Raw genomic sequence first — 27,481 nt, forward strand, 5'->3', positions numbered from 1 at the left:
TTATCGGGCCTTTTTTCTTCGAGAAATGCGTGATTCTGGTTTTGTAACTGCTACCGTGACGGGTAAGAGGTACGCCGATATGTTACAGAATCGCATCATCCACAGCCTGGCTGATAAACACCTGCTGGAACGTACGATGTTTATGCAGGATGGCGCTCCACCCCATACTGCTAGACGCGTGAAAGATCTCTTGCGCGAGTCGTTTGGCGATGATCGTGTGCTCAGCCACCACTTTCGTCATGCTTGGCCTCCCAAGTCTCCAGACCTCAGTCCGTGCGATTATTGGCTTTGGGGTTACCTGAAGTCGCAAGTGTATCGTGATCGACCGACATCTCTAGGGATGCTGAAAGACAACATCCGACGCCAATGCCTCACCATAACTCCGGACATGCTTTACAATGTTGTTCACAACATTATTTCTCGACTACAGCTATTGTTGAGGAATGATGGTGGACATATTGAGCATTTCCTGTAAAGAACATCATCTTTGCTTTGTCTTACTTTGTTATGCTAATTATTGCTATTCTGATAAAATGAAGCGCCATCTGGAGGACATTTTTTGAACGCTTGTATTTTTTTGGTTCTAATAAAACCACATGTCATTCCAAGCTTGTGTGTCAATTTGTACATCTCTATCTACATTACTCCGTGATTTATTCAGTTTTCAAATTTATAACTTTTTGACCACCCGGTATACATTTCTTCAGAGTTCTCGATAGTTATGTTTTAGTTCTTGAGTTCTCTGTACGAAATTTAAATATTCTGCAACATTTTGTGAAAAAAAAAATATTACTCGGGAAAATTTTAATCGTGTAAAAGAAATTATTTGCCAGTTTTCGAGAAGAATTATGATCACAATTCCGAATAGATCCCCAAGAATTCTGCAGAAAACCGTAATGGTAATTTTTGTCCAAATAAGTTTTAATAAATAGGGAACTATTTTTCCCGTGTGGTAATTTCGTAAGCTAGATAAATGACCGTCCACTAAGAACTTATAGTCCGCAGCTCGTGGTCGTGCGGTAGCGTTCTCGCTTCCCACGCCCGGGTTCCCGGGTGCGATTCCCGGCGGGGTCAGGGATTTTCTCTGCCTCGTGATGACTGGGTGTTGTGTGATGTCCTTAGGTTAGTTAGGTTTAAGTAGTTCTAAGTTCTAGGGGACTGATGACCATAGATGTTAAGTCCCATAGTGCTCAGAGCCATTTGAACCATTTTTTTAAGAACTTGTAAATATGTGCACATAAATACATTTGGACTCGTTAATATGCTATTAAGGTAGTAGGAGAGGCATTTACAAAAGTGGAAGCTCTCAGAGTAAATTATGTAGTGAACGATTTCCGATAATATCAAAAAAATGGTTCAAATGGCTCTGAGCACTAAGGGACTTAACTACTGAGGTCATCAGCCCCCTAGAACTTAGAACTACTTAAACCCAACCAACCTAAGGACATCACACACATCCATGCCCGAGGCAGGATTCGAACCTGCGACCGTAGCGGTCACGCGGTTCCAAACTGACGCGCTTAGAACCGCACGGCCACACCGGCCGGCCCTTTAATATCAGTAGTAGTTTAAAGTCGATATATGTTTTGAAACCAGTTGGCCCACTGTGCAGCTTTATTACTCATACTTGCTGTGAAAAACAAGAATTACCTTGAGAGGAAGCTCAATGGCGGTGCAGGCTAGAGGAGCGACGCGTCCGCTACGGAATAGGCCAAGGTGCGGCACCATGGGCACCACTACGGTGTCGCCGACGCGGCCACTCCGCTGGAAGAGCGTCGTCTGCTGCGGCGACAGAAAGGCGAGCGTGCCGGTGCGCTCCAGGTCCCTCCAGTGGCTCAGCACGCCCGCGTCAGTGCGGATCTCCAGCGCCTGTGCGCCTGCAACCACATTACATTAGTCGTATCCACGGAGAGTCGAAATGGTTCAAACACACACATTTTTAATTTTAGTGCAATACAGTTGGTTGGTTGGCTTGGGGAAGGAGACCAGACAGCGTGGCCATCGGTCTCATCAGATTAGGGAAGGATTGGGAAGGAAGTCAGCCGTGCCCTTTCAGAGGAACCATCCCGGCATTTGCCTGGGGTGATTTAGGGAAATCACGGAAAACCTACATCAGGATGACCGGACGCGGGATTGAACCGTCGTCCTCCCAAATGCGAGTCCAGTGTCTAACCACTGCGCCACCCCGCTCGGTGCAATACAGTGAAATGATGTTAGCTGATGGATGACGGAGCAGAAACGCAAGGAAAGGGGAGGGACTGTTGATATCAACTGCATCAGTCCGTGTGCGGCATCAGCGAAGGCGAGTGAAAATGTGTGCTGAACTAGGATTCGAAACCGGGATCTCTTGCTTACTTGACAGTTGCGTTAATCATTGCGCCACTCGAACACAGTGTTTATCATACCTGCGCGAGCGATCATGACACGCATCTCGACCGACACACACTCCCACCTAGCGCCGCTTATCCGCAGTCCCTGTCTATGTCTAACATGCTCGCTACTTAGAGATTCCGGCAGGAGGTCTGACGTACACTACTGGCCATTAAAATTGCTACACCACGAAGATGACGTGCTACAGACGCGAAATTTAACCGACAGGAAGAAGATGCTGTGATATGCAAATGATTAGCTTTTCAGAGCATTCACACAAGGTTGGCACCGGTGGCGACACCTACAACGTGCTGACATGAGGAAAGTTTCCAACCGATTTCTCATACACAAACAGCAGTTGACAGGCATCGCCTGGTGAAACGTTGTTGTGATGCCTCGTGTAAGGAGGAGAAATGCGTACCATCACGTTTGTGACTTTGACAAAAGTCGGATTGTAGCCTAAAGCGATTGCGGTTTATCGTATCGCCACATTGCTGCTCGTGTTGGTCGAGATCCAATGACTGTTAGCAGAATATGGAATCGGTGGGTTCAGGAGGGTAATGAGGAACGCCGTGCTGGATCCCAACGGCCTCATATCACTAGCAGTCGAGATGACGACAGCATGTTGCACGTAATATACTGGCCTTTCTGGATACAGAAAATGTTCGACTGCTGCCCTGGCCAGCACCTTCTCCAGATCTCTCACCAACTGAAAACGTCTGGTCAATGGTGGCCAAGAAACTGGCTCGTCACAATACGCCAGTCACTACTCTTGCTGAACTGTGGTATTGTGTTGAAGCTGCATGGGCAGCTGTACCTGTACACGCCATCCAAGTTCTGTTTGAGTCAATGCCCAGGCGTATCAAGGCCGTTATTACGGCCAGAGGTGGTTGTTCTTGGTACTGATTTCTCAGGATCTATGCACCCAAATTGCGTGAAAATGTAATCACATGTCAGTTCTAGTATAAGATATTTGTCCAATGAATGCCCGTTTATCATCTGCATTTCTTCTTGGTGTAGCAATTTTAATGGCCATTAGTGTAATTGTGCGTCCGCAATCAATGTCGTGGATTCGTTGCCCATCGAGGCGAAACAGTTACATCAATGCGTGGTGTCTGTCCTATCGGACATTACCGAAAAAAACAGTCACGGCGTATTCATATAACTGATTCGCCTACATGGGCAACGGATCCACCTTTTTCAGTGTGGATGCACAAGTACGTCTGAGCTCTAGCGGGAATATCAGAGTTGCGAGCATGGAGGAAACGGACAGGGACTGCAGATAGGTGGCGTTCAATGGGAATGTGGGTCGGCTGTGAAGCGTGCCAAGATAGTCCGCGCAGCTGCGATAACACTGTGTATCAGATGGCGCAGTGGTTAACGAACCTGGTAAGCAGGAGATCCTGGGTTCGAATTCCGGTCCGGTAAAAATTTTCGCTCGTCGCAGCTGATTCCCGATGCAGCTGACACCAGTAATCTCTTCCTTTCCTTTCCTTTCTCCCCGTCTCCACCTTCAATTTACATATAATGTATCACAGCTGCAGGTCCGAAAGAACAGATACCACGCATTGATAAAAAAAAACAACTTTGCGTTGCTGTTGAGCGACATCAAGGAGTGGTAATCGCATATACGTGAGTTACAACGAGGCTTGTGGATGGGAATGACTAAACCATCGAGGAAAAGGTCTGGGATCAGTACGAGAGGTGACGTAAGGTCCTGACAAATTTCCATATACACGTACGAAATGTCCGATAAATCTCCAGTTGAAGGTCGTCAGGGCCAGGCGATCTGTTCGTAATACTCACCTGGATAGTATCATGGACTTCGTCCTCTGTGACTTTAGCTAGTGGATTCATCATTGCATCCCCAGGAACCGAACCAAAGGAAAGTCTGGAGACCGCCTTAATGTTGGCAGCGTAGTGACGTTCATGGTACGGCATAACGTAATGTGCATGGAGGGCAGACCCTGTATCGCGTTGAGAACCTAAACGCCGCCCATCACGGGTCGTAAGAACATTAATCAAAGTCCTCTGACGGTGGCGCCGTTCTGCTATCACATAATACATGGATAGAAGCTCCTGCGCTGTCGTGTGTGCGCGCACTTACAATAGCTCCTCAAGGTAACGGCGAGAGAGAGATGTGAGCTGCGCCTTGCCACGATTCGCCATATCCTGGCACTCTGGTGAATCCGGCATCATAGTACATTCCCAGAGAATGATGAAATAGAATTCCTGGATTCGTCATTGCCACACCGCGACCTCCCTTCAGTAACAATCAAGGCCGGGAAGGCTTTGTGCAGAGCACCCACCATGACAGGACAGACTGATACGCATCGCGGCCTCGAAGACAAGCTGTCCACGTGGTCTCGATGAGCTGCCGGCAGTCGAGTGAAGTAAGGTGGGTTGTGTTCAGTTTCCATGGTCCGCAGCCGCGCCACACCCTTTGACGGTAGAGATTAATGGCACAGATATATGCGTCATGGTCAGAGAACGCAGAGGGACAGGCTTCAGCAGCCTGCACCCCACTGATAATATCGTGAGAGATGTAAACACGATCGAGGCGGCTGGAAGAATGGCTAGTGCAATTCGTAAACCCAGGACGATCACTACGAACGTGCTCCCAAGAATCAACAATTCTGAGGTGCTGGAGAATTGTCGCTAGCGCAACTCACGGAGAGTGACGTGGTAATTGGTTTAAAAAAATGGCTCTGAGCACTATGGGACTCAACTTCTGTGGTCATTAGTCCCCTAGAACTTAGAACTAGTTAAACCTAACTAACCTAAGTACATCACACACATCAATGCCCGAGGCAGGATTCGAACCTGCGACCGTAGCGGTCTCGCTGTTCAAGACTGCAGCGCCTAGAACCGCACGGCCACTTCGGCCGGCTGGTAATTGGTCTTTGGGTGCCTGGGTACAGTTGAAATCGCCTCCCATGATCAGTGCATCTTGCCGACCCGAGAAAAGAGGCGTGACTATCTATGAGAAGATGTTGGAATGTTCACGCTGGCGATCCCGAACTAGATGGCTCATAGACGTTGACGATACTGACGCCACAAAACGTGCATAGGGAGATAGGCAACTGTATCAGCCACCCCACTACAAGTTGGGGAAGCATGGGAATCATGTGCTGTAAAACCATGGGGAGAACAGAAAGTTGGAACGTGCACCTCCTGAAGGAGGGCAACGTCAACGTCCGCAGCATGCAGCATATCATGTAGTAAAGGCAGTTTTGTGGAGTACTCGAATGGTATTGACACCGACGGCGGCTATGCGATACGTCTGAAAAGCTGCCATAGTCAGGAGGACAGGTGATTGAAACACAGGGAAGCACAGGGAGGTCCATGTTAGGCCCACGTAGAAGGGTACAGCACTATGATGGGGAGGGAGCCGACCCCACAAAGGGAGATACATTGCTCTGTACACCTCCAGAACGTCCGTCCTCAGCATCGACGTCGTTCGCCCAGGAGACAGGTGTCGCACCAGGTCTGTTCTATGGAACACTACCAGAAATGCGCCCACAGGTAGCGCCAGACACAGAAAGGGAGGCAACCGCATCTTACTCAGGCGGGGGAAGGTCGGTGTCTGGAGGTGGACGCTGAGATTGGAGATGGAGGCGGGGAAAGACATCACTTCGCCAGATGCCAGGGCTTCAGAGAACAGCGCAGCATCAGTAGCAGGGTCGTCATCCCATGCACACATCCGATGGAGGCAGTCATCAGAAGGGGTAGGGCGTTGTCTCTTCCGTTTCCTCAGCGACCGTTGGTTCCTAATATGTTGTTCCGGGTCGGATGGCGGACGGCTATTGTCCGACACGTGGCCAGACGTCAGAAAAGCGGTGGTCGGTACAGCCCCATGATTGACAACTATGAGGTAGGGACGGACGGCTTGCATGGGCTGACGGCCATCGTCCGTTGGTACTGCCTCCGGCGGCAGTGTAGGAAACACAGGAAAAACGTCCACCGTGTTGTCAAGAGGAGTCGACGCTGGCGCCAACTGATTCAGAGTGGGCGCAGCATGCAGCCCCGTCGTGACAGAGGTAACACAGTGGGCGCCACAGGTAGAGCGACGTCTCCGGTCAGCGTCTGAACCAGTGTACGCCGGAGACATTCAGAACGGACATGTCCTTCCTGGGCACAACCTGAACAAGTGCGCGGCTGGCAATCGTACATGACGACAGCTCGGCAACCGACAATTACCAAGTAGGGAGGCACGTGCTTCCTCAGTTCAGTTTATGTCTGCTATACACCGTTGAGGACACGGTATCTTTCGAACGTCTTCCACGTCTCATAACGTGGCCGACGACGTTTCCGTAAGGTTTACAGGCGGCCACCACTGTGTCCAACGGCGCTTCAAACGGGAGTTCGAAAACCTGCAACGTTCGGAGGCCAAACCCAGTGCGATGAACCACGAGAGCTCCTATATGGCCGTCAGAGTATCGGAACTTGAGATCGTTAGTAGCATGGCGCCGCACAACGTTAGCGCTCAGCTTTTGATTCACCAGCTTTATGTTCACATTGGTCCTAAAGATCGAAAAATGAATGCCGAGAACATCTTACGGCGGGAGACGCTTTTCGTCCCGTGTAAACCAGTCAACTTAGTACGCTTTGAGTCGCTCATGATCCAAAGGGAACATTAATTCAATCGTGGCTTGGCGAAAGGGCCGGCCGAAGTGGCCGCGCGGTTCTAGGCGCTACAGTCTGGAACCGCGCGACCGCCACGGTCGCAGGTTCGAATCCTGCCTCGGGCATGGATGTGTGTGTTCTCCTTAGGTTAGTTAGGTTTAAGTAGTTCTAAGTTCTAGGGGACTGATAACCACAGCAGTTAAGTCCCATAGTGCTCAGAGCCATTTGAACCATTTGGCGAAAGGAAAGCACCATGGCGGTTGGTTAATTCGGACACGAAGACAAGCCGCGACGCGGAAGTACACTATCACGCGCCCGCTCGCAAGCAGCACAACAGGCGAGACGAAAGGAAGGCGTGCTCGCCTCAGCGCTGCCGAAAGCAGTCACTGAGCCATCCGGACACAGGGTCATTGCAACTGATCAGACTACCCTAACACGCTTCCCGTCAGACCCAAATTCTCAAGTTATCGACACACTAGTTACGTAATGCCCCTTGGTCATCATTCTCATTACTCGCGGCGCCGGCTGCGGTGGCCGAGCGGTTCTAGGTGCTTCAGTCCGGAACCGCGCTGCTGCTGCTGCTACGGTCGCAGGTTCGAATGCTGCCTCGGGCATGGATGTGTGTGATGTCCTAAACGCTTCACAGCGCTAAGCGGCCTAGAGTTACTGCAACTATGCTTGCCACTTCCCCACCGGGTCTCTCTCGTTCTTTAATAGGTCTGGAACCGCGCGACCGCTACGGTCGCAGGTTCGAATCCTGCCTCGGGCATGGATGTGTGTGATGTCCTTAGGTTAGTTACGTTTAAGTAGTTCTAAGTTCTAGGGGACTGATGACCTAAGATGTTAAGTCCCATAGTGCTCAGAGCCATTTGAACCATTTGATAATGAGGATAAGACAAAAACCTAGTCCCCGGGAGGAGAAAATTCCCGATCCGGCCGGGAATTGAACCCGAGACTCTGAGAACCAGAGGCAACAACGCTAGCAGCTAGACCACGAGCTGCAGACTTTATCTCTGACTAAAAAGCAAAACTGTCTTTTCTGACGAAAAAGCAAAACTATCTCGTATCCACACCCTACCCTCAATAAAACTATTCTTACGCTGGGGAGATGGCAGATCCCCCTAGCAGATTCCACCCGATGACCCGCGGCAAGACTGCAGCAAAGGAGGAGGGAATGCCGACTGTTCCCGTCGACGTTTCCGTCCCGCTCGCCACACGTCAGGGGGTGATCAGCCAGCTAAAGCTGGATGTCAGTGCCGCCAATCAGGAAGCTTGGGCTCAGAGAGAGCAAGAGCTCGTCGCCAAACTGACGGGTGGAAGCGACATAACAGCAAGAGCAACAGTAATACATATACACCACCAGCGAATACGCTAGGCATGCCCTCAATATCGCCGCTGCAGCCTCCCGAGCCTCAAATGACGATTCTGGCGACCGCAGAGGAATAAAAAAAACGAAAAAAAAACGCAAAAGACGGACCTTGGCAGGTGATAGGTCCAAAACGCAAAACAGCAGCAACATACGCCGACAAGTGAGCCCGCAGACTCACAGGACAAACGACCAGTACTTCTGCCGACACTACCAACACCGGTTCCAAGCACCGGTAACATGAAGACCATGCAAACAACGCTGTAGCAGTTCAACAACACAACACTACACCAGCAGCTACGCAATTGGTAAGTTACTAAGGGGCCAAACTGCTGAGGTCATCGGCCCCTAGGCTTACACACTACTTAATCTAACTTAAACTATCTTACGCTTAGGACAAGACACACACCCATGCCCGAGGGAGGACTCGAACCTCCGACGGGGGGAGCCACGCGAACCGTGGCAAGGCGCCTAAGACCGCAGGTCTACCCCGAGCGGCCCAGCAGTTACGTAGAACACAACAATTTCGTCTGGTTTCCTACCGGTCATAATACCTGTCTACACTTGCCTCTGAAAGCTAAACAAGAGATTCATACAACGCCACTCCGCCGCCACATACCACACAAAACTAGCAGGGGACCACACATCACTGTATGTATGCAATAAAACAGATTACAGCAATCTCCTTAACTTCTTCAAAGCTGAGGGGATCGAGTACAATACATACAAAGTCTATGAGGAAAAAAAAAAACTCAAATGTCCACTGATGAGCCAAAACATTACGACCACCTTCTTAACAGCTTGTTTATCCGTCTCTTGAAGGAAATGCATCACTGATTTTGCGTATCAGGGATCCGACAGTTTGTCGGTTGGGTTGTGGAGGTATGTGCCATTAGATGTCTGCGCACAGGTCATGTAATTCGCGTAAATAACGGACCGCTGATTTGCGTGCGCGGTGATCGCGCCCGATAGCGACACAGATGGGTCCTCAAACCACTGTAGCACGGTTGTGGCTTTGAGACACGGACATGCTGATGAGAGATGACATTGCCTTCACGTATGACATCAAGCATGAAGGGATGCAGCTGGTTCGCAGCTGTCTGCGCGTCTTTGATTACTACCACCGATCCAATGCAAGAGAGGGGAATGTCTCCCATAGCATAATACCGCTCCCACCAGCCTGCGACCGTGGCGCGCTGCACGTTTCGATCCGCCATTCACCTCGATGACGGCGTTTTTAGAGACGACACTAGAACTAGTGTAGCGAGAATGTGATTCACCTGAAGGGCCGACACGTTTTCATTGATCGACGAACGAATCCTATGGTCCTGACGATGTCATTGGGTCAACATATGATCACGTAGGGGTGATCTGTTGCGGAGCTCCATGTTCAACAATGTACGGTGAACAGTGTGCCCCGAAACACTTGTGCGTGCACCAGCATTGTGCCGGCCGAAGTGGCCGCGCGGTTCTGGCGCTGCAGTCTGGAACCGCGAGACCGCTACGGTCGCAGGTTCGAATCCTGCCTCGGGCATGGATGTTTGTGATGTCCTTAGGTTAGTTAGGTTTAACTAGTTCTAAGTTCTAGGGGGCTAATGACCTCAGCAGTTGAGTCCCATAGTGCTCAGAGCCATTTGAACCAGCATTGTGCTCTTTCGGCAGAGATCCTACTGTCCTACTTTACAAAGCAGGCAAGCCTCCGAACCCCACTTTCTGTGAAGAGTCGTCGACTTCCAACCATTTGGTGCCTAGTGGTAGTTTCACTGTCCTTCTTCCTCTTTCTGTAGATACTCACTACACAAGTACGTGAGTATTCGACCAGTTTCGCCGTTTTCGATATACTCGCTTATAGGCTCTGCGTAATAATAATCTGCTGCAGCCGGCCGGGGTGGCCGAGCGGTTCTAGGCGCTACAGTCTGGAACCGCGCGACCGGTACGGTCGCAGGTTCGAATCCTGCCTCGGGCATGGATGTGTGTGATGTCCTTATGTTAGTTAGGTTTAAGTAGTTCTAAGTTCTAGGGGACTGATGACCTCAGAAGTTAAGTCCCATAGTGCTCAGAGCCATTTGAACCATTTTTTTAAATCTGCTGCACTATGGCAAAGCCGCTTATCTCATTTGATTCCCCCATTTGCAGCCCAAATCTTCACTAGGGTGATCCCCTGCCCGTGTCTGCTCAGGTTACATACTTCCGTTACCGCGTCGCGTGCTCGCAACGCTACCAGGCGGCATCCTACGTCGCGGTGAGCAATAGTCATAAAGTTCTGCCTTATCAGAGTAGTCTGTGAAAGGAGTTGACATCAGAACTCTCAATGACATTGTACATGATGAAATCACAGCTGCGTGAGCGTGAGCCGAATATTGGGTTTCAGGACACACAGACCACAGTCAAACTACTTAGTGGAATTGGTCGACAGTACTCATTCTCGCGACTTTCTGAAGCGTTCTCGCTTCCCTTAGCATGGGTCCCGGGTTCGATTCCCGGAGCGGTCAGGGATTTTCACCTGCCTCGAGATGACTGGGTTTTTGTATTGTCCTCATCATTTCATCATCATTCATGATAGTTGCGAGATTGGACTGAGCAACGATTGGGACTTTGTACGGGCGCTGATAACAGCGCAGTTAAGCGCTCCACAAACCAACCATCATCATCATCATCATCATCATCGAACCTCCGGCGGGAGGGGCCGCGCAATTTCTGACATGGCGCCTCAAACCTCGCGGCCACAACCACCCAAAAATACTTCTAGCTAGGGACAATTAACCACCTATGGACACTACAAGTTCACAGACAAAGCAAATACTGGAGAACCCCTGCATTACAGCAAAACTAACTGGCGTTGCCTGCTGCAAATACCTAGCCGACCAACCGACAACGCAGCAAAGCGGTGCTGCACACTAAAAGCAAACAATTCCAACCAAACTTCTTACACCGTGCGATCGATTTATGGCCAATTGACCACTCATATAACAACCTTGGCTTTTTACAGGTACAGACACTGCAGCTGGACCAGGAGAAGTCATAGGTGCCCAGCCGAGTAGTACCCCTCCTCGATAGGACTGAAACTCTTTATGACGACCAAAGGTATGGCAACGGTACCGAGCACTGTACAATACCCAAAACTAACAACAACTTCACCCTTACACAATCTGTCGCAGATAGCCTGAAACCACTACTGCTCTTATTAGCCGTCCAGACTATAGCAGAGGTTTTTCCCCTTTAGTGCTTGCCATGGCACGCTTTTCTCCTCTGACTTAAAACCGCTACTCTACGTTCGCTTCTCGAGCACTTCTATATCCACGACCCTCGAACGTAGGTGACAGTAGAACCTCTGTGATGGTCACTACGTCGGTGCGGGCGTAGAAGGATTCCACGCTTAAAAAAAAAAAAAAGGAAAAGGAGGAGAAGAAAAAGAACAGGAAGAAAAGCCGATTCCTGCAGGAGTTCGAGCCTGTTGTGCATATGAACTGAAGAGATCATTGGTCGTCTCGCCTTAATTATACAGATATGTGTGGTGTCTGTGTCTACATATATATAAGTGAGTGGTTCTTTACCCCACAGTAATTCTTTGCAACCATTAAATGATACGTGTATCAAACTTGGTTGAAATCTGTCTAGGGATTCGGGAGAAGATGTGTAATACACATACATATGTACATCCACTTTTATAATGTGTACGGATAACGCAACGGCTGAAGAGCGGCGAATTGGCCGCTGCCAGCTCGTTCCCAATCAGAATAATGTAAATAACAATAAATGATGTCAAAAAAGAAAGGAAATTAAAATTATACTGATAACCGAAATAAATAGACAATTGGTTCCTTTTACCGATCCCCTGGCTCAGATCATACAGTTGCTGAAATGTTCAAAGGAAACTTGAGTATCAAGTCTAATAGGTACTCACTCATAGGTTATAGTTGGTGGTGACTACAATCTACCCTCGATATGCTGAAGAAAATGCATGTACAAAGACGATGGTAGGTACACTACTGGCCATTAAAAGTGCTACACCACGAAGATGACGTGCTACAGACGCGAAATTTAACCGACAGGAAGAAGATGCTGTGATATGCAAATGATTAGCTTTTCAGAGCATTCACACAAAGTTGGCGCTGGTGGCGACACCTGTAACGCGCTGACATGAGGAAAGTTCAAAAATGGTTCAAATGGCTCTGAGCACTATGGGACTCAACTGCTGTGGTCATAAGTCCCCTAGAACTTAGAACTACTTAAACCTAACTAACCTAAGGACATCACACACATCCATGCCCGAGGCAGGATTCGAACCTGCGACCGTAGTGCATGAGGAAAGTTTCCAACCGATTTCTCATGCACAAACAGCAGTTGACTGGCGTTGCCTGGTGAAACGTTATTGTGATGCCTCGTGTAAGGAGGAGAAATGCGTATCATCACTTTGATAAATGTCGGATTGTAGCCTATCGCGATTGCGGTTTATCGTATCCCGACATTGCTGCTCGCTTGGTCGAGATCCAATGACTGTTAGCAGAATATCGAATCGGTGGGTTCAGGAGGGTAATACGGAACGCCGTGCTGGATCCCAACGGCCTCGTATCACTAGCAATCGAGACGACATGCATCTTATCCGCATGACTGTAACGGATCGTGCAACCACGTCTCGATCACTGAGTCAACAGATTGGGACGTTTCCAACACAACAACCATCTGCACGAACAGTTCGACGACGTTTAAGCAGCATGGAGTATCAGCTAGGAGACCATGCCTGCGGTTACCCTTGACGCTGCATCACAGACAGGAGCACCTGCGATGGTGTACTCAACGACGAACCTGCGTGCACGAATGGCAAAACGTCATTTTTTTTGGATGAATCCAGGTTCTGTTTACAGCATCATGATGGTCGCATCCGTATTTGGCGACATCGCGGTGAACGCACATTGGCAGCGTGTACTCGTCATCGCCATACTGGCGTATCACCCGATGTGGTGGTATGGGGTGCCATTGGTTACACGTCTCGGTCACCTCTTGTTCGCCTTGATGGCACTTTGAACAGTGGACGTTACATTTCAGATGTGTTACGACTCGTGGCTCTACCCTTCATTCGAGACCTGCAAAACCCTACATTTCAGCAGGATAATGCACGACTGCATATTGCAGGTCCTGTACCGGAGTTTCTGGATACAGAAAATGTTCGACTGCTGCCCTGGTCAGCAAATTCTCCAGATCTCTCACCAATTGAAAACGTTTGGTCAATGGTGGCCCAGAAACTGGCTCGTCACAATACGCCAGTCACTACTCTTGATGAACTGTGTTATCATGTTGAAGCTGCATGGGCAGCTGTACCTGTATACGCCATCCAAGCTCTGTTTGAGTCAATGCCCAGGCGTATCAAGGCCGTTGTTACGGCCAGAGGTGTTTATTCTGGGTACTGATTTCTCAGGATCTATGCACCCAAACTGCGTGAAAATGTAATCACATGTCAGTTCTAGTATAATATATTTGTCCAATGAATACCCGTTTATCATCTGCATTTCTTCTTGGTGTAGCAATTTTAATGGCCAGTAGTGTATAAAACATCGTCCAGTATTATACTAAATGCTTTCTCCGAAAATTATTTTGAGTAACTAATTCAGGAAACGACTCGAAGTGTAAATGATTGCAAAATATGCTTGACCTCTTAGCAACAAATAATTCGGAGCAAACAGGGAGCATCATGACGGATACATGGATTAGTGAATCTGAGGTCGTTGTAGCGAGATTGTGTACCGTAACATCTAAACCCATTAAAAATAAATGCAGAATATAGCTATTTAATTGATAAAAACTCGCTTGGCGCCTTTCTAAGAGACAGTCTTCATCATTCCTTCTGTACTAACTGTGTGATGTGGCTTAAATCCAAAGAAATAGTATATGAGGTGCATTCAAGTTCTAAGGCCTCCGATTTTTTTCTCCGGACTGGAAAGAGATAGAAACATGCGCATTGTTTTAAAATGAGGCCGCGTTCATTGTCTATACGTCCCAGAGATGGCAGCACCGTACGGCAGATGGAATTTTACCGCCAGCAGCGAGAATGAGAACTGTTTTAAATACTTAAAATGGCGACGTTTTCCTTACTTGAACAGCGTGCAATCATTCGTTTTCTGAATTTGCGTGGTGTGAAACCAATTGAAATTCATCGACAGTTGAAGGAGACATGTGGTGATGGAGTTATGGATGTGTCGAAAGTGCGTTCGTGGGTGCAACAGTTTAATGAAGGCAGAACATCATGTGACAACAAACCGAAACAACCTCGGGCTCGCACAAGCTGGTCTGACGACACGATCAAGAGAGTGGAGAGAATTGTTTTGGGGGATCGCCGAATGACTGTTGAACAGGTCGCCTCCAGAGTTGGCATTTCTGTGGGTTCTGTGCACACAATCCTGCATGACGGCCTGAAAATGAAAAAAGTCTCATCCAGGTGGGTGCCACGAATGCTGACGGACGACCACATGGCTGCCCGTGTGGCATGTTGCGAAGCAATGTTGACGCGAAATGACAGCATGAATGGGACTTTCTTTTCGTCGGTTGTGACAATGGATGAGACGTGGATGCCATTTTTCAATCCAGAAGCAAAGCGCCAGTCAGCTCAATGGAAGCACACAGATTCACTGCCACCAAAAAAGTTTCGGGTAACCGCCAGTGCTGAAAAAATGATGGTGTCCATGTTCTGGGACAGCGAGGGCGTAATCCTTACCCATTGCGTTCCAAAGGGCACTACGGTAACAGGTGCATCCTACGAAAATGTTCTGAAGAACAAATTCCTTCCTGCACTGCAACAAAAACGTCCGGGAAGGGCTGCGTGTGTGCTGTTTCACCAAGACAACGCACCCGCACATAGAGCTAACGTTATGAAACAGTTTCTTCGTGATAACAACTTTGAAGTGATTCCTCATGCTCCCTACTCACCTGACCTGGCTCCTAGTGACTTTTGGCTTTTTCCAACAATGAAAGACACTCTCCGTGGCCGCACATTCACCAGCCAGTGGTCAAAACAGACTCCTAAAGAAGCCTTCGCCGCTGCCATGGAATCATGGCGTCAGCGTTGTAAAAAATGTGTGCGTCTGCAGGGCGATTACGTCGAGAAGTAACGCCAGTTTCATCGATTTCGGGTGAGTAGTTAATTAGAAAAAAAATCGGAGGCCTTAGAACTTGAATGCACCTCGTAGAGAGAAATTGATAGATTTATATCACATAAATTAATAAGAGAGAGAACTGATCCCTTATGGTACAAAAAACAGGTCAGAACGCAGTTGCAGAAGCAACGAAAAACAGCATGTCAAATTTAAAAAAACGCAAAATCTCCAAGGTTGTCGAATTTTTACAGAAGCTAGAAATTTAATGCGACCCTCAATGCAAGATGCTTTTAATAGTTTCCTTTACGAAACTCTGTCTCGAAATCTGGCAGAAAATCCAAAGAGATATTGGTTGTATGTGAAGTACACCAGAGGGAAGACACAATCAATATCTTCACTGCGCGATAGCGATGATAATGTAACTGATGATAGTGCCACACTATATACGGTTTTCCAAAATTACGTCACCAAGAAAGACGAAGCTAATATTCCAGAATTCGAATCAAGAACTGCTGCCAACGTGAGTAACTTGGTAACAGATTTCCTCGGTGTAGCAAAGAAACTCAAATAACATGATAAAGGTAAGTCTTCTAGTCCGCATTGTATACCAATTACTTTCCTCTCATATTACACTGATATAATAGCTCCATACGTTGCATCATATACAACAGTTCTCTCGACGAAAGATCCGTACGTAATGACAGGAAAGTAGCACAGTCACACCAGTATCCAAGAAAGAAAATAGGAGTACTCCGCTGGATTACAGACCCACATCACTGACGTCGATTTGCAGTAGGATTTTGGCACATATACTGTGTTCGATCATTATGAGCTAGCGGAAAAATGCTTCTATTGCAGCACAAAAAAGGCGAATATGCTCATGTTTATTAGAAGACTGACTAAAAAGTGGGGTATAAGCTGCCTTATTCTACCATCTTGCACGTTTAAAAAAATTTTAACGTGCATTTCACCTCTGACACCCACTAGCTGCCCTGACTATGACTCGCTCACACCCACTAGTCCATCGCTGTAAGTGGCTCGAACCCATCCACTCCAACTTATCCATTCTCACTCGCTCATTCAGCCCGACTCATTGTCATTATCTTTTTGTGTCTCTATAACTGTCATTGTTCTCTGTATTTCGGCCACAGTCTCCGTCGTTCTGTCCTACTACTACTGTCTCCTCTTACTGTCATTGTCTCCCTTGCTCTCTCTTGCTGCTGCTATTTCATTCGTTCCTTCCAGCTGCAGATGACTCCTTTCACTGTCACTATCTTACTCTACCTCGTTATCACTGGCTCTCACTCACTTCACTTGCTACTTCTTGCTCCTTCTCCTTCTTGCTTCTTCTCTTTATTCCTCTCACACTGGCACTGCCTCCTTCACTCTTTTCCTAGCTCTGTTCTATCAGTGTCAACTATGTTCCACTGCCACTGCCCTCCCCGCCCCCCTCTCATGTCATTGTGTCTTTTGCTCTCTCTACATCACACCCGCTGTCCACTGTCTTCCATTATTACTTTTCCGTTTTTTTCCCACTGTCACTTTCTCCTTCTCTCTCTGCATAAAAATATTGCTAATACGGGGTGGGACAATAAAGTAATGAGAATGATTTTCTTCGCAAGATGTGGCAACCCTGCAGGCTTTTCGCGGATGATGCTGTAGTATACAGAGAAGTTGCAGCATTAGAAAATTGTAGCGAAATGCAGGAAGATCTGCAACGGATAGGCACTTAGTGCAGGGAGTGGCAACCTACCCTTAACATAGACAAACGTAATGTATTGCGAATACATAGAAAGAAGGATCCTTTATTGTATGAATATATGATAGCGAAACAAACACTGGTAGCAGTTACTTCTGTAAAATATCTGGGAGTATGCGTACGGAACGATTTGAAGTGGAATGATCATATAAAATTAATTGTTGGTAAGGCGGGTACCAGGTTGAGATTCATTGGGAGAGTCCTTAGAAAATGTAGTCCATCAACAAAGGAGGTGGCTTACAAAACACTCGTTCGACCTATACTTGAGTATTGCTCATCAGGGTGGGATCCGTACCAGATCGGGTTGACGGAGGAGATAGAGAAGATCCAAAGAAGAGCGGCGCGTTTCGTCACAGGGTTACGGAAATGTTTAGCAAACTCAAGTGGCAGACTCTGCAAGAGAGGCGCTCTGCATCGCGGTGTAGCTTGCTCGCCAGGTTTCGAGAGGGTACGTTTCTGGATGAGGTATCGAATGTATTGCTTCCCCCTACTTATACCTCCCGAGGAGATCACGAATGTAAAATTAGAGAGATTCGAGCGCGCACGGAGGCTTTCCGACAGTCGTTCTTCCCGCGAACCATACGCGACTGGAACAGAAAAGGGAGGTAATGACAGTGGCACGTAAAGTGCCCTCCGCCACTCGTCACGGAAATGGAACCGCAGAATATTGCGCAATGGTTTGCCATTTCTTTTTGCGTTAAATTGGATGAAAACGCGACAACTTACGGTATGCTTCAGAAGGCATTTGGAGAGGAGGTTATGTCAAGAGCTCAAGGTTTAGTGAAGGCAGAACGAATGTTGAAGATTAAGACCGCAGTGGACGACCATCAACTTGGCCAGGGTGCGTGAACTCGTACGATCTGATCGAAGATTATCCGTGAAAATGATTGCAGAAGAACTGAACATCAGTCGAGAAATGGTTCGTCTAATAATAACTGAAGATCTTGGTATGAGAAAGATTTGTGCAAAAATGGCCCCCAAACATCTCACACCACAACAGCGAGAAATACGGAAAAATGTGGCAGCCGATCTGTTAGAGCAAACGGAAATCAATTCAGAATTGTTGAGCAGTGTTATCACTGGTGATGAAAGTTGGTTTTTTTCAGTACGATCCAGAGACAAAACGCCAAAGTTCTCAATGGCGCTCAAAGGGATCGCCCAGACCAAAAAAAGCTCGCATGTCAAAGTCAAAAGTGAAATGCATACTTGTGTGCTTCTTTAATTCCAAGGGAATTGTTCATAAAGAGTGTGTGCCTCCTGGACTAACAGTTAACCAATATTACTACAAAGAAATTTTAGAAAGACTTCGTAAAAGAGATCTTCGTGTTCGTGCCAACGTTGCTGATAATTGGATTCTGCATCATGATAATGTGCCATCCCATACTGCTCTGTCAGTACAGCAATTTTTAACCTCAAAACAAATTTCAGTACTACCACAGCTACCTTATTGACCAGACATCTCTCCGTGCGACTTTTTCCTGTTTCCAAGAGTCAAAACGGCGGTCAAGGGACACCATTTTCAAACAACACAAGACATCCAAAAAGTTGTGACGAGGGTCTTGGAGGATATTGCAGATGAGTTCCAGAAATATTGCCATCAATGGCAGAAGCACTGGAAAGAGTATGTGCAATCAGAAGGGAACTACTTTGAAGGGGACAGCACTAAACTTGACTAAAACGGCAAGCAACATTTTTTTCACATCAGTCTCATTACTTTATTGTCGCACCTCGTATGTTCGCATGCCAAACTTTTTGGGAAAAAATTATCCCAATTTTCAGTCATTCTTTTAATAAACAGGATTATATTCACATTTTGTACGCATTTTTCGCCTGGTTCCGTCCTTTCACCCGTTACAGCAGGGCAGGTCACTCATATGATAATAACTTTATGGGTCAGTAAAATTTTGATAGTTTACTTACGTGGAATCGAAATGACGCAAAGCTATATAATGTGGCACCTCATACCGTATTTTATGTACACAAAAATTTCTACCGAGTGAGGTGGCGCAGTGGTTAGCACACTCGCATTCGGGAGGACGACCGTTCAAACTCGCGTCCTGCCATCCTGATTTAGGTCTTCCGTGATTTCCATAAATCGCTTCAGGCAAATGCCGGGATGGTTCCTTTGAAAGGGCACAGCCTACTTCCTTCCCATCCGACCCTAACCCAATGGGGCGGATGACCTCGCTGTTTGGTCCTCTCCCGATACCAACCACCCAACAACAAAAATTTTGCATGTGCTTCAGTACTACAACAACATGTTCCCAGAAACTTTCTGATGATAACGGAGACACTTAACAGGTCATTTCTCCGTGCTACGTCACTTTATAAACTACGTTCTCGCCTCAATCCGGATTTTACGTGCTATTTTAAGTGTACAAGTAGGGTAACTTTGAACCTGTACGTCGCGGAAACGGTAAAGATATCAAGAAAATTGTCAAGGTTGTTCGAGATCTGGATCTTAGGAATACATCGCAAAAATAACAGTCATTTGCTACACATAATCATCTTGAAATTTGCAGTTCGGTTTTGATACTCACAAACGATATTTTGGGGTGTTTCTCGATAACGGATAAAGATGTTTGAAAACGGGAAGATAGCAATTCTAGGCGCTTCAGTCTGGAACCGCGTGACCGCTACGGTTGCAGGTTCGAATCCTGCCTCGGGCATGGATGTGTGTGATATCCTTAGGTTGGTTAGGTTTAAGTAGTTCTAAGTTCTAGGGGACTGATGACCTCAGCTGTTAAGTCCCGTAGTGCTCAGAGCCATTTGAACCATTTGATAACAATTCTAGGTAAACACCTAGAGAATGTACCGTTAAAACTTGAGCAATTTTCTGCTGTTATACACTCCTGGAAATTGAAATAAGAACACCGTGAATTCATTGTCCCAGGAAGGGGAAACTTTATTGACACATTCCTGGGGTCAGATACATCACATGATCACACTGACAGAACCACAGGCACATAGACACAGGCAACAGAGCATGCACGATGTCGGCACTAGTACAGTGTATATCCACCTTTCGCAGCAATGCAGGCTGCTATTCTCCCATGGAGACGATCGTAGAGATGCTGGATGTAGTCCTGTGGAACGGCTTGCCATGCCATTTCCACCTGGCGCCTCAGTTGGACCAGCGTTCGTGCTGGACGTGCAGACCGCGTGAGACGACGCTTCATCCAGTCCCAAACATGCTCAATGGGGGACAGATCCGGAGATCTTGCTGGCCAGGGTAGTTGACTTACACCTTCTAGAGCACGTTGGGTGGCACGGGATACATGCGGACGTGCATTGTCCTGTTGGAACAGCAAGTTCCCTTGCCGGTCTAGGAATGGTAGAACGATGGGTTCGATGACGGTTTGGATGTACCGTGCACTATTCAGTGTCCCCTCGACGATCACCAGTGGTGTACGGCCAGTGTAGGAGATCGCTCCCCACACCATGATGCCGGGTGTTGGCCCTGTGTGCCTCGGTCGTATGCAGTCCTGATTGTGGCGCTCACCTGCACGGCGCCAAACACGCATACGACCATCATTGGCACCAAGGCAGAAGCGACTCTCATCGCTGAAGACGACACGTCTCCATTCGTCCCTCCATTCACGCCTGTCGCGACACCACTGGAGGCGGGCTGCACGATGTTGGGGCGTGAGCGGAAGACGGCCTAACGGTGTGCGGGACCGTAGCCCAGCTTCATGGAGACGGTTGCGAATGGTCCTCGCCGATACCCCAGGAGCAACAGTGTCCCTAATTTGCTGGGAAGTGGCGGTGCGGTCCCCTACGGCACTGCGTAGGATCCTACGGTTATGGCGTGCATCCGTGCGTCGCTGCGGTCCGGTCCCAGGTCGACGGGCACGTGCACCTTCCGCCGACCACTGGCGACAACATCGATGTACTGTGGAGACCTCACGCCCCACGTGTTGAGCAATTCGGCGGTACGTCCACCCGGCCTCCCGCATGCCCACTATACGCCCTCGCTCAAAGTCCGTCAACTGCACATACGGTTCACGTCCATGCTGTCGCGGCATGCTACCAGTGTTAAAGACTGCGATGGAGCTCCGTATGCCACGGCAAACTGGCTGACACTGACGGCGGCGGTGCACAAATGCTGCGCAGCTAGCGCCATTCGACGGCCAACACCGCGGTTCCTGGTGTGTCCGCTGTGCCGTGCGTGTGATCATTGCTTGTACAGCCCTCTCGCAGTGTCCGGAGCAAGTATGGTGGGTCTGACACACCGGTGTCAATGTGTTCTTTTTTCCATTTCCAGGAGTGTATATTATTTAGATTTTACGTATTTACTTTACGTGTACAAGAAGGGTAGCTTTGAATCTCTGCATATCGGAAACGGATAAAGATATGCAAAAAATTTTCAAGGTTGTTAGAGATGAGGATCTTAGAAACATATCGTAAAAGTTTTAGCCATTTGTTGTGCGTAGCCGACTTGGACCCACGGCTCGACTCTGGTATCCAAAAACCAGATTGTTCGGGTTTTCTCAGGAGCCGCACATTAACTAAATGGTGCCTCTCTAATGCAAAAATAACTAACCGATTTGTTCCATTTGTGTAAGCTGGAAGAAGAGTGTAATATTCATTTTTTGAACCGTGTATTATATGATGGTTACAGTAGTACGATCCTTCCGTTTGATGTACAAATTCTCTGTTGCCCAAGTACTATCTAAAACATTTGACCCTATCTTCCTATCACCAATAGTACCAAAGATATGCACCGGAAAAATCTCGCTTTTATGGGCGGCATTTTGGAACACATTAGGTAGCGCATACTGTCGCAAGTCTACTGATTATATCGAAGTAAAAGATCTTTTGAGAAATAGTCATTACGGATTCAGAAAATAGTGTTCTTGTGAAAAACAACTAGCTCTTTATATTCATAAAGTAATGAGTGCTATCTACAGGGAATCTCAAATTGTTTTCACATTTCTGGATTTCGAGAAGGCTTTTGATACCGTTCCTCACAAGCGGCTTCTAACCAAATTGCGTGCCTATATAGTATCGTTTCAGTTGGGAAACTGGATTCGTGATTTCCTGTCAGATAAGTCACAGTTCACAGTAATTGACGGTATGTCACCGACTAAAAGGGAAGTGATATCTGGAGTTCACTAAGAAAGTGTTATAGGAGGTCTGCTGTTCATAATCTATATAAATGATTTAGGAGACAAGCCGAGGAGCGCTCTTAGATTGTTTGCAGATGATGCTGTCATTTGCCGGCCGCGGTGGCCGTGCGGTTCTAGGCGCTCCAGTCCGGAGCCGCGCTGCTGCTACGGTCGCAGGTTCGAATCCTGCCTCGGGCATGGGTGTGTGTGATGTCCTTAGGTTAGTTAGGTTTAAGTAGTTCTAAGTTCTAGGGGACTGATGACCACGGCAGTTGAGTCCCATAGTGCTCAGAGCCATTTGAACCACTTTTTTTTGATGCTGTCATTTACCGTGTAGTAAAGTCATCAGAAGATCAAAACCAATCGCATAATGACTTAGACGAGATGTCTGTACGGCGCGAAAAGTGAAAATTGACTCTAAACAACGAAAAGTGTGAGGCCATCCACGTGAGTACTAAAAGGAACCCGTTAAATTTAGGTCCTACAAAAAATAACGCAACTCTAAAGGCTGTCAGTGCAAATAAATACCTAGGGATAACAATTACGAACAACTTAAGTTGGAACGAATACATAGACAATGATGTGGAGAAGGCGATCCAATGACGGCGTTTCATCGGCAGAACATTTAGAAAATGCAAGAAATCCACTAAAGAAACTGCCTACACTACGTTAGTCCGCCCCCTGCTAGTGTCTTGTAGTGAGATATAGGATTGACGGAGGAGTGAGGACATCAAAAAAGTTCAAAGAAGGGCAGATCGTTTTGTACTATCGTGAATTAGAGGAGACAGTGTCGAGGATACGATACGGGAGTTACAGTGGTAGTTTTTAACAAAGGTGATTTTCGATGCGCGAAATCTTTTCAGTCTCCAACTTTCTTCTTCGAATGCGGAAATATAGCATTGATGTCCATCTACATGGGTATAAATCTGGGTTCGAATGGAGAGATATAAGTGTTCGTTTTTCCTGTGCGCTCATCGAGAGTGGAACGGTAGTGAAGTATTGTGAAAGTGGTTCGATGAACCCTCTGCCTAGCACTTAAGTGTGAAGTGCAGATGTCATGTAAACTACTGGCCATTAAAATTGCCACACCAAGAAGAAATGCAGATGATAAAAGGGTATTCATTGGACAAATATATTATACTAGAACTGACATGTGATTACATTTTCACGCAATTTGGGTGCATAGATCCTGAGAAATCAGTACCCAGAACAACCACCTCTGGCCGTAATAACGGCCTTGATACGCCTGGGCATTGAGTCAAACGGAGCTTGGATGGCGTGTACAGGTATAGCTGCCCATGCAGCTTCAACACGATACCACAGTTCATCAAGGGTAGTGACTGGCGTATTGTGCTCGGCCATCATTGACCAGACGTTTTCAGTTGGTGAGAGATCTGGAGAATGTGCTGGCCAGGGCAGCAGTCGAACATTTCTGTATCCAGAAAGGCCCGTACAGGACCTGCAACATGCGCTCGTGCATTATCCTGCTGAAATGTAGGTTTTCGCAGTGATCGAATGAAGGGTAGAGCCACGGGTCGTAACACATCTGAAATGTAACGTCCACTGTTCAAAGTGCCGTCAGTGCGAACAAGAGGTGATCGAGGTAACCAATGGCACCCCATACCATCATGGCGGGCGAAACGCCAGTATGGCGATGACGAATACACGCTTCCAATGTGCGTTCACCGCGATGTCGCCAAACACGGATGCGACCATCATGATCCTGTAAACAGAACCTGGATTCATCCGAAAAAATGACGTTTTGCCATTCGTGCACCCAGGTTCGTCGTTGAGTACACCATCGCAGGCACTCCTGTCTGTGATGCAGCGTCAAGGGTAACCGCAGCCATGGTCTCCTAGCTGATAGTCCATGGTTCTACAAACGTCGTCGAACTGTTCGTGCAGATGGTTGTTGTCTTGCAAACGTCCCCATCTGTTGACTCAGGGATAGAGCCGTGGCTGCACGATCCGGTGCAGCCATGCGGATAAGATGCCTGTCATCTCGACTGCTAGTGATACGAGGCCGTTGGGATCCAGCACGGCGTTCCGTATTACCCTCCTGAACCCACCGATTCCATATTCTGCTAACAGTCATTGGATCTCGACCAACGCGAGCAGCAGTGTCGCGATACGATAAACCGCAATCACGATAGGCTACAATCCTACCTTTATCAAAGTCGGAAACGTGATGGTACGCATTTCTCCTCCTTACACGAGGCATCACAATAACGTTTCACCAGGCAACGCCGGTCGACTACTGTTTGTGAATGAGAAATCGGTTGGAACTTTCCTCATGTCAGCGCGTTGTAGGTGTCGCCACCAGCGCCAACCTTCTGTAAATGCTCTGAAAAGGTAATCATTTGCATATCACAGCATCTTCTTCCTGTCGGTTAAATTTCGCGTCTGTAGCACGTCATCTTCGTGGTGTAGTAATTTTAATTGCCAGTAGTGTAGATGGAGGAGGTTCCTTCGAAAGGAAACTACCCGTATTCTTTTTCATTGTTTCCCAAAACGAGCTTATACTATGTGTGACCTCGTCGCCGGTGGGATGTTGTACTCTAATATTACCTTCTTCAAAGTTTCCTACAATCATCAGTGGCATCGTTCACTGTGAGTAATTTTGAATAAAGGACTAGGTACATAGATGGGAGGACAACCTGGGCAGATTGCTCAAATTTCTTAGCATTATTTAACAACCGGCCGTTGTGGCCGAGCGGTTCTAGGCGCTACATTCCGGAACCGCGTTGCTGCTACGGTCGCCGGTTCGAATCCTGCCTCGGGCATGGATGTGTGTGATGTCCTTAGGTTAGTTAGGTTTAAGTAGTTCTAAGTCTAGGGTACTGATGACCTCAGATGTTAAGTACCGCAGTGCTTAGAGCCATTTGAACCATTATTTAACACTAGTCATGGAAACAATCAAATGAAAACAGTCAGTTAATTCGGTTGTAGTTATACGTAACGACTGAATTATAATTCATTGTTTTGGGTGGAACCGGTCTATGGTAACAACCGAATCAAAATAGTTGATTCAGTTGACTGTAGCCCTAAGATTCGGTTGGACTGTTCATTCATTCTCTTGATTGAAATCTGTCTGTGTGACAAACCGAATGAAAACAGTTTACGTAGTTTGTATGTGTGAACCGTTCTGCCAGACCAGACCGATTGAGGAACAATGAAACCATATATCAGATTATTGGTAAGAGTCAGTGCTTCTCAGATGGATCAAATGGCTCTAAATACTATGGGACTTAGCATCTGAGGTGATCAGTCCCCTAGATATAGAATTACTTAAACCTTACTAACCTAAGGACATCGCACACATCCATGCCCGAGGCAGGATTCCAACCGGCGACCGTAGCAGCAACGCGGTTCCGGATTGTAGCGCCTAGAACCTCTCGGCCACAGATGCCGGCTAATGCTTCTCTTTTATATGTGCCCTACGCAGTAAGTATGTGGTACGGATCGTATCGAACAACTAGGTGAGTAACCGAAGTTGCTTGTGTACGTATTTATTCTAATCTTCTGTTAGCCCATCCCCTCCTCTTCCCTCTGTACATCACCACCTCCACCCATGCTCTGCCCATGTTCTTCTGCTCTTCTCTTTGCCCATCTGCTCCTCCTCCCTCTCTCTGACCATCACTCCTTCCCCCCTCTAAGTCCATCTCCACTGCCCCCCTCTACGTCAATCTCCTCCTGATCCCTATTTCATCTCCTCCTCCTCTTTCTTTATTTTTCTCCTCATCGCTCTCGTCTCTCTGGTCTTATCTTCTACATCCCTCTCTGTCCATCTCCTCCCTCACACCTTCTCTTTCCACGCCCAAGTCGTCAGGCTCACTCCACAGCTGGCTAGTGGTTCTTACCCAACAGTATTTCTTCCCAGATGGTAATTACTGTGATATGCGTAACAAGTTTGATTGAAACCGACTCAGGGTTGTAAGAGGAGCTTATCACCTGCGTCTCTGCGAGAGTATGCACATTTAACACATATTTCACATATATATAACACGTTTCACACATGTTTGAAGACATATTTCATCTGTATCTGTTGCGAATTTCGAGCTGTACTTTCGTTTTCACACAGCTCGTTCTTCGTGGCGCCATACCTCCTGAAAAATGTGTCATACAGTGATGTAATTTTGCAGGTACATTCAGTGCTGTAATTTGGATACTGTCTGTGAAATGTGTTGCGAACCAAGTTGGTAATACAGACGTAATTAATTAAAAGTAATGAATGACGCGGCAGTTTGTGACGTATATCACTGCTTATGACGTCATATCTCCTGAAGTAGGTGTCATACAATGATATAATTTTGCAGGTACATTGAATGATATGTGAGAATAATGTCTGCAGACTTTGTCGTGAAAGTAAAGTACTAGTAAATTAAAACGTCATGCCTGATGGTGGAACTTTTACAGTATTAACAGCGGATTGTACCATAAAAACAAGGGCAACTGCCGGATGTCAGTAACGTCCTGCCACGATATTTCGGCGCAGAGTCTTCTGGCCATCTTCAGGTGAATACCACTGTAGTAGTACTGGCGAGTACGCGCTGAGCTCTGCTATTTAAAGCCATACTGAGGTGACATTGCGAATGCACTGTTCAGCGTGCGCGTTCATAACAACTCCGTGCTCTGTGCCTCGCACCCTCCACGGCGAAAGCTTGGCGTATCGATATCAGGTCGATTTTCATCTTTATGCAGATAACTACGTCGACTACGAAGTTTCTCTATAACAGGATTCCAAGCAGAGTTTAGTTGATAACCGCTATCTCGATTGATGAGAGTCTCGTTGTTAGACAATCTTATTTCCACAGAGTCATTGATAATCGAGCTCCAAAAGTTTGATGTATGGGCCAAAATTTTTGTGTCGTTGTAGTTAATGGAATGGTCTGTGGAAATACAATGTTCGGCGATTGCGGACTTGGTGGGTTGGAGAAGGCGAGTATGCCGTTGGTGTTCCGCAATGCGTTCCTGCACAGTTCGTGTTGTTTGCCCTATAGACCTATATGATTTGCCGCACTCAAACGGAATCTTGTAAACACCTGATTTACGCAGGCTCAGATCGTCTTTAACGGATCCCACCAGTGATGAAATTTTGGAAGGAGGGCGAAAGATGACTCTCACTTGATACTTTCTCAATATTCTGCCTATCTGTGAAGAAATA

General features: G+C 47.3%; 1 protein-coding gene across 1 annotated transcript in view; it reads right to left on the reverse strand.

The window, feature by feature from the left end:
• LOC126183580 (intracellular coagulation inhibitor 3-like) overlaps positions 1 to 27,481 on the reverse strand; it is a 215,858-nt gene that overhangs the window by 53,397 nt on the left and 134,980 nt on the right. Inside the window, exon 5 of the mRNA XM_049925677.1 lies at positions 1,651 to 1,877. Coding sequence (XP_049781634.1) covers positions 1,651 to 1,877 — 227 coding nt within the window. The remainder of the gene's footprint in view (positions 1 to 1,650; positions 1,878 to 27,481) is intronic.

This window comes from Schistocerca cancellata, chromosome 4 (genome assembly GCF_023864275.1).
Source record: "Schistocerca cancellata isolate TAMUIC-IGC-003103 chromosome 4, iqSchCanc2.1, whole genome shotgun sequence".
Taxonomy (NCBI): Eukaryota; Metazoa; Arthropoda; class Insecta; order Orthoptera; family Acrididae; genus Schistocerca; species Schistocerca cancellata.